The 12,835-nt window shown below is 53.4% G+C and overlaps 5 protein-coding genes across 5 annotated transcripts; 4 read left to right on the forward strand and 1 right to left on the reverse strand.

The window, feature by feature from the left end:
• Positions 1-321: 321 nt before the first annotated feature.
• On the forward strand, positions 322-3,318 carry V2A60_006648 (uncharacterized protein; the record flags this gene model as incomplete). Its single annotated transcript, XM_083257941.1, has 1 exon — positions 322-3,318. One exon carries the CDS (start codon positions 322-324, stop codon positions 3,316-3,318), a length of 2,997 nt encoding a protein of 998 aa, XP_083114067.1.
• A 1,720-nt stretch (positions 3,319-5,038) lies between these two features.
• V2A60_006649 (zinc-dependent alcohol dehydrogenase family protein) lies at positions 5,039-6,234 on the forward strand (the record flags this gene model as incomplete). Its single annotated transcript, XM_083257942.1, has 3 exons — positions 5,039-5,168; positions 5,224-5,243; positions 5,323-6,234. 3 exons carry the CDS (start codon positions 5,039-5,041, stop codon positions 6,232-6,234), a joined length of 1,062 nt encoding a protein of 353 aa, XP_083114068.1.
• A 1,000-nt stretch (positions 6,235-7,234) lies between these two features.
• Positions 7,235-8,322, forward strand: V2A60_006650 (NADP-dependent oxidoreductase domain-containing protein; the record flags this gene model as incomplete). Its single annotated transcript, XM_083257943.1, has 3 exons — positions 7,235-7,342; positions 7,417-7,549; positions 7,610-8,322. 3 exons carry the CDS (start codon positions 7,235-7,237, stop codon positions 8,320-8,322), a joined length of 954 nt encoding a protein of 317 aa, XP_083114069.1.
• A 170-nt stretch (positions 8,323-8,492) lies between these two features.
• On the reverse strand, positions 8,493-9,701 carry V2A60_006651 (uncharacterized protein; the record flags this gene model as incomplete). The annotated part of the gene is made up of 3 exons (XM_083257944.1): positions 8,493-9,260; positions 9,315-9,496; positions 9,560-9,701. The coding sequence occupies 3 exons, from the start codon at positions 9,699-9,701 to the stop codon at positions 8,493-8,495; spliced, it is 1,092 nt and encodes a 363-aa protein (XP_083114070.1).
• A 1,043-nt stretch (positions 9,702-10,744) lies between these two features.
• On the forward strand, positions 10,745-12,718 carry V2A60_006652 (uncharacterized protein; the record flags this gene model as incomplete). The annotated part of the gene is made up of 2 exons (XM_083257945.1): positions 10,745-11,740; positions 11,792-12,718. 2 exons carry the CDS (start codon positions 10,745-10,747, stop codon positions 12,716-12,718), a joined length of 1,923 nt encoding a protein of 640 aa, XP_083114071.1.
• Positions 12,719-12,835: the final 117 nt, after the last annotated feature.

Raw genomic sequence — 12,835 nt, forward strand, 5'->3', positions numbered from 1 at the left:
GCCCGACTCGTACCATTCGCTTCCACACGACTGCCCGCCTGCCCGCCCAAATTAAATCAATTTCGTCCATACGACACGTCCACAAACTGCGCGGCCAACCCGCCACTTTGCAACCGAATAGCAGCCTGCAATCAGTCAGAAACTACCCATAGTGTAAAGCGACACGGACAGCGACGGATTCATTTTTGGTATCGCAACGCATTGATGCCCCCGATTATGTGCTCGCCAACCTAGACCCCAGCCTTCCTCTACGCCTAGCCACTTCAATCGTTTGGACTCGCTTCAGGCGCGACGCTCGCTTTACCGTCGCCATAAATTATCATGGCTGCATTAAAACTGAAAGACCGACAACCCGCCGAGGAAATCGAGAGCTGGGATGACGATGGCGACTTCCTCCTCGACGGCGACGACCTTAGCAGGCGCACCTCTACCAATTTCGGCAACGCGCCCCTCCGTCGCCGAGACTCTACCTCGTCTCACATGTCGTTTCGATCCGAGATAGAATCGATGCAAGGCGACGAACAGCAGTTTCATATTCCTGGTGATGACGAAAGCTCAACAATGGATGCCATCGCCGCTGCTCAACATGCTGGCATCCCGTTGCCCCAGAACGTGCCCACCTCGGCACTCATGGGCGGAACCATTAAGCGTCTAGGAGGACGCAAAATTCAAAAGATTATTCAAGACGATTGGGAAAATGACTTGGAACTCCCCGAGTCCTCCAAAGGGCTCGCCATCAAGCCCAAAGAAGCCATCGACTTTCCCGATACCCTTCGACAAGTCAGTGCGGGCTCCGCCATGGAAAGCCCAACGCGTTCTAGGAAATCGCCGTCAACAATACATGCTTTCTCGGCTTCTGTCCAACCCTTGTCTAGCTCGGCGGCGAAGTCTGCGACGAGCGCACTCACTTCGGCCATCAACTTGGACAAGTTCAAGGATGACAACGACGACGACTTCTTTGGTGATAGCCCTGCTACTGTTCGCGTACCCAGCATCCCCAGGGGGCGACAGCAGATCAACCCTGTGTCTTTCATCACACCTCCAACACCACAAAAGAAAGACAAGCCGTCGGCAGCCGACGATGACTTTGAAGGTGACCTAGAGCTGCCATCGGATGGCAAGCTGACACTATCAACTAGAAGAGATATCCCCACAACGCCGTCGCAGGTCGACGACTTGGATTGGGGCGAAGGAAGTCTGGGTACTCGCTGGGGCGGTACCCGACGTGATGGGAGATCAAATAGGAGCTCCTCTGCATCTGCGCTCAGCCCTAGCATTTCTAGCTCGGTCACTGCGGAGAGTGAAGACGAGACCTTCGATGGCCTCCTGCTCCCTGCCGGACCCCTGAACTTCAAAGAGCGACTCCAGCGCCGTAAAAACAGCCCCTCCCCATCAAGGTTGATTGTCGATACACAGATTGCCAGTGCCACAACTACCCCAAACAAACCACACGTGGAACCAGAGCGTCAGGATCCTCTTGATGGGCTAGAGATCGGCGATGGTGATGTATTTGAGTCAACCAAGCTATCCTTGCACCGAAACATAAAAATCAAGGAATCACAACCCGCAAGCCCTGCGCGACCAAAGACGGCTATCTCGCTGACTTTCACCAACAAGTCTGGCCCGACCACTCGTCTGCCACGTCTCAGTCATGAGCGTTCACGTTCTACCGTGTTGGAGCCCGTCTCGGAGAGCGGCGGCCCGATCCAGCAGAGGAGCCGCCGGCCTCAATCGCGCCTCGGACACTCTGCACAATCATCCGTGGTTAGCGTACCGACTCCCACGACATTGCACGCTCCTCCTTTCCCGCCATCTACACCACGCCGGAGAGAAGTTACTACGAGATCCTCGTTCAGCACTCTTCGTAACGACGCTGCATCTACGACAAATGCGCAGCTTTTGCGCCAAAAGCGTTCTATGCCTGCTGTTCGGCAAGTAAACTCGCCCATGAAACCCTCCACTACACGGTCGGATCGGCCACCTTCCAGGGACAATAACCGGCCTCAATCTGGTCTCCGACCCAAGACACCAGTTGAGCGCATTCGCCAGCAAGAAAGCCCAACATCGCACTCCAAAAAAGCCCCTATGCCTTTCTTGCCTGCGGGAGGCTCACAGAATACATCGCATCATGTCACGTCCAAAGGCATGCGGCAGTTTCGTCGATGGGATTCTGAGAATGCCATTGACACTCGACCTATCTCTCGGACATTCTCAAGGTCGGCTATGCGTTCTCCAAGTCCTCAGCGGTTTAAAGTTGCCGCTGATACTTGGGAGAGGCTCAGCAAGCCCAAGAACAAACGCAATTTTGGTGATGGCCATGAGTTGGACGGGTTTGACGATCTGCCAACATCCAAGGAAGCCGAGACCCGATTTCTGCGGCAACCGAACGCGAGCGGCCTGAAATCTGCTCTGAAAAACAGGACATACCAGAGTTTGATTCCCGATCGCATCGGTACTCCTGCGCCTCAGTCCCCCGCCAAACCCTTGTCGGGCACCCCCCGCTTTGCCCGTGATACCGCAGCGAGTCGTATTGCTCGCGAGACGTCGCTAGCAAACCGAGTTCCTGCAAATGGCCCGCTTGCTACCATCTCTGCGCAGCGCGGCACGAATCTGCCCCCGCGGTCAGCTCCCAACCCACAGCTGCCTTCGCAACACATTGTTCGATCAAAGAAGCCTTCTAAGCGTGCGCAACAGCAAAAGCCGCACTTGATCGCAAACTTGAATAGCGGCAAAGAATCCAAAACCATCAATGGCATGTATTATAATGCCGACACATTCCGATGGGAAGGCAACGAGAATGCATTGAACGCCTTTGACCATACCGCGACGCAGTCACCGGCGCCTTCTCCGGCCCACCCGGCGCGGGATAAGGACGTGACAACACCCCGTCCAGCTCTGATCACCAACATTAGCTCCACCAAAGGAGTCCAAGTTGTCGGCGGCATGGTGTTTGACCCGCAGAATATGTGCTGGCTCAAAATTGGTCAGCAAAACAACCCGACGTCTGAGGCAAGCGACACGATGGATGGGTTCAATGCTCTCGACGATGAAGAGGATGTTTTCAAGGACATTCCCGATTTAGATGACCACGGTGCTGACGACTCGCGCGGACAGGGTCGGGTCAGTGACATCAAAGATGAGTGGCTTGTTGGAGAGGAGTTCGATGTCGGCCCTGAATTTGTTAGGAGACAGCGTGAAGAGGAGGACCGTTGGAGACGAAAGTGTGAGAAGTGGGTTGGTCGTGGATCCCGAGATCGCGACACATGGAGATGGACGATCCGCGAGCTGGTTTCTCAGTTCGATGACTTGTCTGTCTAACGCCGTTATTTCATTCTTTCATGTTAGGCCACTTAGGCCTGAATTGCACAGTACATATACTATTCCTGCCACCAGGCAGCTGCCATACTGGCATCTTTTGAGGATTTGTTTGGGGGAGCTGGGCACGAAAGCGAGGCATGCCTCCAGTGACTGGCTGGCTTGGTGTTTTGGGGACTGGGAATAGAAAAAAAGGGGCATGGTGTATATGGTCCCAAGGTATGGTTACGACGAAACGACTCAGATGCGCTCATGACGAATATATGTTTCCTTGGCTTCAAGTAGCTCTAGACGAGATGGATTCTTTACAGAAGGAGGGGGGGATGATTTGTTCAACCAGTATAAAGGACTAAGCATATGTATCAACATGCATCTTTTGTTTGACTATTTCTTTATTTTGTCTTTTTGTTGACTTTGCCATGCTTATAAGATCCTCACCCCGCGCCCCTGCAAGCGCTACGACGGTGCATATTGTACAACTCATTGTCATTGAGATTTCTTCTCCGCACAATTATTATAATCATGACACTCTGCGATAATGTTGATGACCCCAGCGAGTCACTGCCTTAAGGGACTCTGACCGGCTCCGCGGACAAGATTTGCCCTACTCAACGGCGGGAATGACGGATGGTTGTCCAGAATCGGTGGTTCCGCCGCGGTCGAGTGTTGGTGCCTGTGGCCCCCAAGTCGCCCGCTGCTTGTTCGCCTAGCTCCCGTGAACCTCTTAACTTTGGCCTTAAATGTGCCGGGTCCGTCCAGGGACCTTGATAGATATGAATTAAAATAAAAATCTCTTGAAGAGAATTTTCTCAACGATGCTATCTTAGGCCTCATACCTTGAGGTCTAAAATCAGGCTTTCCCTGTAGTTGAATGATCTGGTCTTTTAGATTAATATTGTAACTGGTTCACTCTCATTATCCTTATAGATTCTATTTTCACTTATACAAAGCGCGGATGTGCGGCACATTTAATGCGTGAGAGCTAGAAATCTGGAACCACCGGCAATCTGGATGGAAATGCTTTGAATTGATTCATCAACTCGCTTCTTATTGCCAACACATTGATATGTACACCACCCCTGCTACGAATTTGGCGGTTCATCAAATGATGTGTTCTTGGAAGCTGCATCCTCCACTTAAAGGTTGTAATTCTCTGTGAAAATTGAACATTTCCGCCTGGATTGTTCTACTCCCTCTTTTAACGTTGTATAGAATGGAAACTAGAATCGATCTGGTTATCCTGATAGGGCCGGCTGCGGCTTGTTCGAAAAGCGTAGTGCAGAGTTGTTTCTTCTTTCTTAGAAAGTGGATTGTCACCACTGACTTTGCTAGGTTCATACCGGGCACTACTATCTGCACCTTGCCTTGAGGAGTCTCTCTGTTGCAATTCAGATTTCCAGCACTCATTGATCACCCTGCAGCCACGGAACTCGCATTTTCTTATCAGTTTTCCTCTTTTGCCCAATTCATAGCGCTCCGCGTATTTGTCAGCCTAGGATTTGTAAGTTCTCTGCTTAAGATCAGGCAGGTTAGTTACCAGGACAATGTCGCTTGCCCGATCCACAACCCACTCTGGATTTCTAAGCTAGTTATCTAGAAGGGGAGGATTTCATTTTCAAGAATAAATGCCCCCCAAAGTCCTGCTGCACTTACAAGAGGAACAAATACGCCGAAGCCCTTGAGCCAATAGCGATACCGCCACTTTTCACAGACCGGAACCACCATGTCACTCACTAAACTCCCAACCACCGTTAAGCAGTGGCATGTTCGCGGCACGGATCCCGAGTTTAAGTCGCTCGAATTCTCAGAGCAGCCGCTCCCAGTTCTTGGCGATAGTGAGGTGCTAGTAAAGCGTAAGTCTTGTGACATCATCGTCGTCCACAACCGGCACTAATTGGTTTACAACAGTGGAAGGAGCCTCATTGAACGTGAGTCGGAGAAACCTGCCTCGCACCCTTCCTTCTTCCTCCTTCGTGGGAAAACCAAAACGGCACTAACAATACACAGTATCGAGACTTGACAATCGCCCAAGGCACTTACCCAATCCCGGTTGCCGATAATGTCGTCCCTGGCTCTGATGGCGCTGGCGAAGTCATTGCCATCGGTAGACAAGTTACCCGCTTCAATCCCGGCGACAAGGTTGTCACCCTCTTCAACCAGGCGCATATCGGCGGGCGCAACAGCATTCGGATCAGGGACACGTCTGGCCTCGGGGCCTCGTTGAACGGTACGTTGAGAAATTACGGTGCGTTCAACGAGCAGGGCCTCGTCAGGCTCCCGTCTGGTCTTTCCGCGGTGGAGGGCGCAACCCTCTCGTGCGCCGGGCTCACCGCGTGGAACGCGCTCTATGGGCTCCCGGGCTCTCAGGTCCAGCCCGGCCAATGGGTTCTCACGCAGGGCACCGGCGGCGTGAGCATCTTTGGCATCCAATTCGCCAAGGCCGCTGGCGCGCGTGTCATTGCCACCACGGGCTCCGAGGAGAAGATTGCCCTGCTCAAGGACCTCGGCGTAGATCACATCATCAATTACAAGACGAACCCCGACTGGGGCGCCGAAGCCAAGAGAATCGCTGGCGGAGAGGGCGTTGACCACGTCATTGAGGTCGCTGGCGCCACGTCCATGAAACAGAGCCTGGCGGCCATTGCCATAGGCGGTGTCATCTCCATCATTGGCTATGTCGGCGGGACGGCGCAGGAAGAACCCGGCTTCTTGGATTGCCTCAGCCACGGATGTATCGCCCGAGGGTTTATGGTTGGCTCTCGAGTCCAGATGGAGGACATGTGTCGTGCTATCGAGGCCGATCCCAAACTTCGCCCGGTCATCGACAAAAAGGTGTTTAGCTTGGAGCAAGTCAAGGAGGCCTACGAATACCAGTGGTCAGGAAAGCACTTTGGGAAAGTCTGCATCTCCATCGTTTAAGTGCCACATGCAGAGAGTATCTACTACGCTCGGTAGCCGAGGACCAAGAACTTGGGTGTCATGGTCGGTCTAGGGCTGTAGTATGGTATAGAGATATAATGACAGCCTTCCTCCTAAAAAAGCTTAGATGAGGAGCGAGCTGATAAATAAGGTAAACTATTTAACTAAAAATGAATTAATACGATCATCAGAAACAGTGCTTCCACGACGGAGGCAGTAAATTGCCGTCGGCAGCGCGACGTGTCAAAAAAGAGGCTCATCTCGTCATGGTCGAGCAACTTGGCCCGGATCGCCGCCGAGCTTGTCGGCATACCGCTGTCCATGATGGAACGTTGTAGAGGGACCTAATAACTGAGATAGTGCATAGCTATACTATCATGATGATCATATAAATCTAGTCGTAAAGTAAGACGGTCTAGGGCGTAAGTCATAACGGTGTGGGATTTATATAAACAAAAATAATAAGCTAAAAATAGAAATATGGTTATAATAAAATACTTTTCTAGAATAATATATTACAACGAAAATGAACTGATCATATACCTTCTAATCTTTTTATACTATAAAAAACTTACTTCTCGATCTACTCTTTTATTCTGAGCATTTTTTATTCTTATAAATCCAACCACAGGATTTACAGAGCCTCAGTTACTATGAGGTGATTTGCCCGATCCTTTGCCCTGGTTGATGTACTGTTGTAGGCGCTACCTTGTCGACCTGCAGAAGCACGATCTGGCCGCCTGTTCCTAAGCGCTTCTCATCCGCGTCCTAACAAGACTGGACTCTCGAAACACGGTCAACATGTAGTTACCTACCGAACAAGGTTCCATTTGCCTTTTCGGATTTAACGCGAAAGCTATGGATAGCGTCATCGCCGACCCCCACGGCAAGCGGGGCCGCTGCTTGGTTCGCCTTGAGCAGTTTCACATCGAGTCGCGGTGGCCATTCCTTTGCGACTTCGTGAGACATATACCAACCATATATCTTTTGACCACGCATCATGAATTCCATCAGCGCAACCTTCACGCCAGACGCCTCGGGCAACTCGCCCAAGCAAACGTCGACGATCCCGCAGCTCAAGCTCAACGATGGCACCACCATCCCCATGGTCCGTGCAACTGAAAACGCAACTCACCTTTTTTGGCAGCGGCGCGTGTACTGATACAGCACGGTCTACAATAGTTGGGGTACGGACTAGGCACGGCAAACTTCAAAGCTGCGAGCGCCAAGGGCAAATTCGACCAGAATGTAGTCAAGTACACTAAGGAGGCCATTGCCAAGGGGTTCCGCCATCTAGACGGCGCAGAGGGCAAGTGTTTCACTCGGACGTATTCCGCCTCTCCGCAACGCGCAATAGCTGACAGATGCTTCAAAGTCTACGGCAACGAGGAGGAGCTGGGTGTCGCGATCAAGGAGGGCGGCGTGCCCCGCGAGGAGCTCTACATCACCACCAAGCTCCCGGCCGTGGAGAAGACGAACACGCAGGAGCGCTTCGACGCCTCCCTGAAGAAGCTCGGCGTCGAATACGTCGACCTGTACCTGCTGCACGGTCCCTGGTTCGCCGACGGCTCGGAGGAGGCCCTCCAGCGGAAGTGGGCCGAGATGGAGGCCATCCAGGCCTCGGGCAGGGCGCGGTCCATTGGCGTCTCCAACTTCCTCCAGGAGCACCTCGAGCCGATCCTCAAGACGGCCAAGGTGGTCCCCGCCATCAACCAGATCGAGTTCCACCCGTACCTGCAGCACGGCGACCTGCTCGCGTTCCACCGCGCCCACGGCATCGCCGTCGCCGCCTACAGCCCGCTGGCGCCCCTCGTCCGCGCGCGCGGCGGGCCGGTCGACGCCCGGTGGGCGGAGCTCGCGGCCAAGTACGGCGTCGGCGAGGCCGAGGTCGGCCTGCGCTGGTGCGTCGACCAGGGCATCGTGACGCTGACGACGTCCAGCAACGCGGAGCGCATGCGCCGCGTCGTGTCGCTCGTGCCCCAGTTCAAGCTCACCCCGAAGGAGGTCGAGGACGTGGCCGAGCTCGGCAAACAGAAGCACTTTCGTGCGTTCTGGCCCGACAAGTTTGCCGCGGATGATAGACGCTAAAGGGGGAAACGGCGAGAAGAAGGAGTGGGTTTTTCCATAGAGTGCAATTTAGAAAGGCAATTATAAAAGGCCAAAACTGGGCTCTGGCCTGGGAAGCGCGTGGATGCATAGTCTCGTATGTAATATCATGCTGAATTTGACGAAATACGCTAGCTATACACGGCCTTGCTCTACAGCTCATCATCCGAATCTGTATCTGCACCGTCGGCAGGCACCGCCGGCTTTGGGGTCCCCTTCGGTTTCCTATTCACGAATGGGAGATCTCTCTTGGGCGGCGGTGCTGCTGCGGCCTTTTTGGGGGGGCTTGGGTCAAGGGGCGCCGGCGGCGCAGTCTCGTTCTCATCCCGGCCGTCGTCTGCCATTTCTTCATCCGAATCGTCGTCGCCGTCTACCGAGGCCGTTGCCTCCGTCGTGTGGCCCTCGTCGGTGGTGTCCTCTGGCTCCGATTTAATGCGCGGCTCCTCGGGCACGTCCTCCTCCAGGGCATCCTCGTCGTCCGATTCTTCCTTGACGGGCGCGGCCGCTTTCCTCTTGCCGGCCCGAGAGGCGGCGGGCTTCCGACCCTTGGCCGCCCTGGGCTTGGTGGCTCCGGATTCCGGCTCCGGTGACGGCTCTCCGGGCCCCTCTGGCTGCTTGGCGGTCGAAAAGGAGCCCGACGCCAGGACCTTTTGCTGCTCCCGGATCTTGACCTTTTTCTCGTTGAGCAAGTCCCGAAACTTGCGCAAGAGCGCAGTCTCGTCTTCGTCCTTTGCTTTCAACAGCTCCTCTAGCTGCTCCTTCAGCTGATGGATCGATGCTTCCAGCTGGGTGGCCTTTGATTGGGCTTGCGCATTCGCCTCATTGCTTGCGACGACGGCGTCTGCTGAGGCGGCGCACCATTCAAGCAATTCGATTGCTTCGTTGGCGTCATGAGACAGAGTAATCGTACCGAGCCGTTGCTAGTGTGTCCCGTTAGTGATGGTGACTCTATTCGGAGGATGCAAGATTCTTACTGTAATTCCTTGTACCTGCTTTCTGATGGTGATGGTGATTGAGGATTCGCTTTGGACGGTAGCAGTCGCATTGATGTTGTTCAAGGGCCGCTGATTGAAGAATGATTCCAGGGTGGACTCCCACTCGGAGTCCGTTAAAGGGCTGTTCTTCACTTTAAGAGCAGATGTGCGACCATGCTTAACTGTGCAGCATGTAGGTTAGCAATGCGTACTGCAGTGACTGGGCCTTGGGAGAGAGCTCCTACTTTTCACCACGTATGGCGCTTCACCCTCAGTTCCGACCAGTTTTAGATCCAATGGCTTTTTGCCGGATGACGATGCCTGTAGCAAGACAAACTCCTTGTCGTTATCGTTCTGTGGTATCTTGAGCACCCTGGATGTGGTCATGGCCGGGTTGGCGTCGATGCTTCGAGCCAACGGAGCGACTCGAATCTGAATGTCAAAAGTATGGGTTGGTCGTCAGGTGAGGCTCTGTGAATACTACTTATAGGAAGAAATCCAGGTTCTCTGTGGTTGGTTGTGTGATGTAAAATGGATTAGCGTGACACGGCAGAGGTGGGCTGGCTTCTAGGCAGCACTCGCGCCTCTCTGGAGAGGGCAGCGTCACTCTACCCGGCTGTAAGCAGAGACCAGACCAGATGTGCCAAAACAAACAAAGACTTGTGTGAAGATAGCTTTCGTTTGCGGATTGATCTTGTTCTAGTTTATTCAAGATGAACTGATATAATAGCTATCACCTCGATTGATTTTTTTTTCATTACCTGCATAGGGTGTTGTTGGGGGGTAGCAATCAAGCTATTTACTTCTCAAACATGTAATCTCAATTGACAAAAGCTCGAGCGCAGCAGCAAAATCTTATCAGTGCATGATAGAATGACAGCATTTTCACCGTAATTTTATCCAATTCGAATGGCGACAGGACAATGGTCGGCGTTCTTTGCGCAGCGGTATCCGAGGACGGAAGAATAACGGTGCCGTCCGTCTGCGGCCTCGACCCGACAGCCTCCATCAACTGCCGAGAAAGAGAAACGAGACTCGACAGCGTGCATCCGCAAGCGCATCAGTCGTGTCTCCGACTATAGTTCCTGGCTCTTGTCGGATATGCGTCGGGTTTGTACCCACCGAAGCTGGCACGGCTTTCGGTTCCGCACCACCGTCGAGCCGTCAGGTAGCCGTCGCCCGTCCTGCCGCCCTAATAATAAAGAAAGGTACTTACTACGGCACCGGGGAAGCTGTGAGCTAAAACGCCGCTCGCCACTCTGACTTGCAGGTTGCGTCATGGGCAAGATTCCAAATACATATCATTATATAGGGAGATCCTTCGCGACTTTTGGCAACTAGCAATTCTTGCAGTACCAAAATTGCCGTTGATGCTTCGCAGGAACAGCCTTTGCAGGGCTTTTTCGCGAACACCACCCCTTTTTTCCCGCATGGCTAACGGCGGCACTGCGCACAATGCGCGCCAGCTCTCGTACGAGGGCAAGCCGCTCAAGGACATTCCCAAGTCCTGGAATTTCACCTCGAAACTCACGCCCGACTCTTTGTATCCCACCCCAGCCGCTTCGCATAAGACGCCCCGGGATGAAATTGGGCCGCGCATGGTTCGTGACGCCCTCTTCACGTGGGTGCGTCCCGAGAAGCAGGAGGACCCTGAGCTGCTCGCCGTGAGTCCCGCTGCAATGCGCGACCTCGCCATCAAGAGCGACGAAAGGATTACGGAAGACTTTCAACAGTTTGTCGCGGGAAACAAACTCTACGGATGGGACGAGGACAAGCTCCAAGGCGGCTACCCATGGGCGCAGTGCTACGGCGGCTACCAGTTTGGCCAATGGGCCGGACAGCTCGGGGACGGCAGAGCCATCTCTCTCTTCGAGACCAACAACCCGGCTACTGATACCCGTTACGAGCTGCAGCTCAAAGGTGCAGGCCTGACACCATACTCACGGTTTGCCGATGGAAAGGCCGTTCTCAGGTCCAGCATCCGCGAGTTTGTCGTTTCCGAGGCCTTGAACGCCCTTTCCATCCCCACCACTCGCGCGTTAGCCCTGACTCTTTTACCTCAGTCCAGGGTCCTCCGTGAAAGAGTAGAGCCGGGCGCAATCGTCCTGCGCTTTGCCCAGTCCTGGCTTCGCCTTGGGACTTTTGATCTCCTGCGATCCCGTGGCGACCGTAAGCTTGTTCGAGAACTGTCCGCCTACACCGCAAATGATGTCTTTGGAGGCTGGGATAAACTGCCTGGGCGATTGGGAAATCCAGATAAACCTGCAGATGGGCCGGAGCCCTCTCGTGGTGTCTCGGACAAGACTGTCGAAGGGCCTGAAGATGTGGCCGAAAACAGGTACACCAGACTGTACAGAGAAATCGTACGACGGAATGCCTTGGTGGTTGCGCAATGGCAAGCATATGGCTTCATGAACGGAGTTTTGGTGCGTGCTATAGCCTAAACGCATATTGTCTCGTACTAACTCGCTTCACAGAACACGGACAATACCTCCGTTTTTGGACTCTCTATCGACTTTGGTCCGTTTGCGTTTATGGATAACTTCGATCCGTCATATACACCAAACCATGACGATGCCATGCTACGATACTCCTATCGGAACCAGCCGACCATCATTTGGTGGAACTTGGTCCGACTTGGCGAGGCTCTCGGGGAGCTGATGGGCATGGGATCTGCCGTCGATGACGAAGCATATATTGCGGACGGTGTCAAGAAGGGCCAAGAAGACGAGGTCATCGCGCGAGCTGAAAAACTCATCACACAAGCTGGGGAGGAATACAAACACACTTTCTTATCAGAGTATAAGCGCTTGATGACCGCTCGCCTCGGCCTGCGACAACACAAGGAGACCGACTTTGATGTGCTCTTCTCCGAAGCCCTAGACACTCTGGAAGCATTCGAGCTTGACTTTAGCCACTTCTTTCGTCGACTCAGCAGTGTCAAGCTAGCGCAAGTGGCGACAGATGACGCCAGGCACCAAACAGCCAAGATCTTCTTCCACAGCGAAGGTCTATCAAAGACGACTACTGAGAGCGATGCGTTGGATCGTATCTCCAACTGGCTGTCCAAATGGCATGACAGAGTCATCGAAGACTGGTCACCTGATGGGACTGGCGTCACTGAAGGTGCAGAGGCGGAGCGCATACAGGCTATGAAGCAGGTAAATCCTAATTTTGTTCCGCGTGGCTGGATTCTTGACGAAATCATTCGACGTGTTGAGAAAGAAGGGGACAGAAAAGTCTTGGATCGCGTAATGCACATGGCTTTGCACCCGTTCAATGATTCCTGGTCTGGCTTGGAATTCGACGGTACAACGTATCAGGGAGACAGCGAGGAAGAGCAACGCTGGGTTGGGGACGTGCCTCGTCTCGAGCGGGCGATGCAATGCAGCTGCAGTTCTTAGAATACTACAAGTAAAATAAACGTAATGTACGGATAAGCTAGACGAAATAAAGGCCCCTTCAAGGCTTGAAGATGTAACGACCGGCGGTAAGAGGCAATGCTCGTTGAGATAAAAATT

This window comes from Cordyceps javanica, chromosome 4 (assembly GCF_051103115.1).
Source record: "Cordyceps javanica chromosome 4, complete sequence".
NCBI classification, from domain to species: domain Eukaryota; kingdom Fungi; phylum Ascomycota; class Sordariomycetes; order Hypocreales; family Cordycipitaceae; genus Cordyceps; species Cordyceps javanica.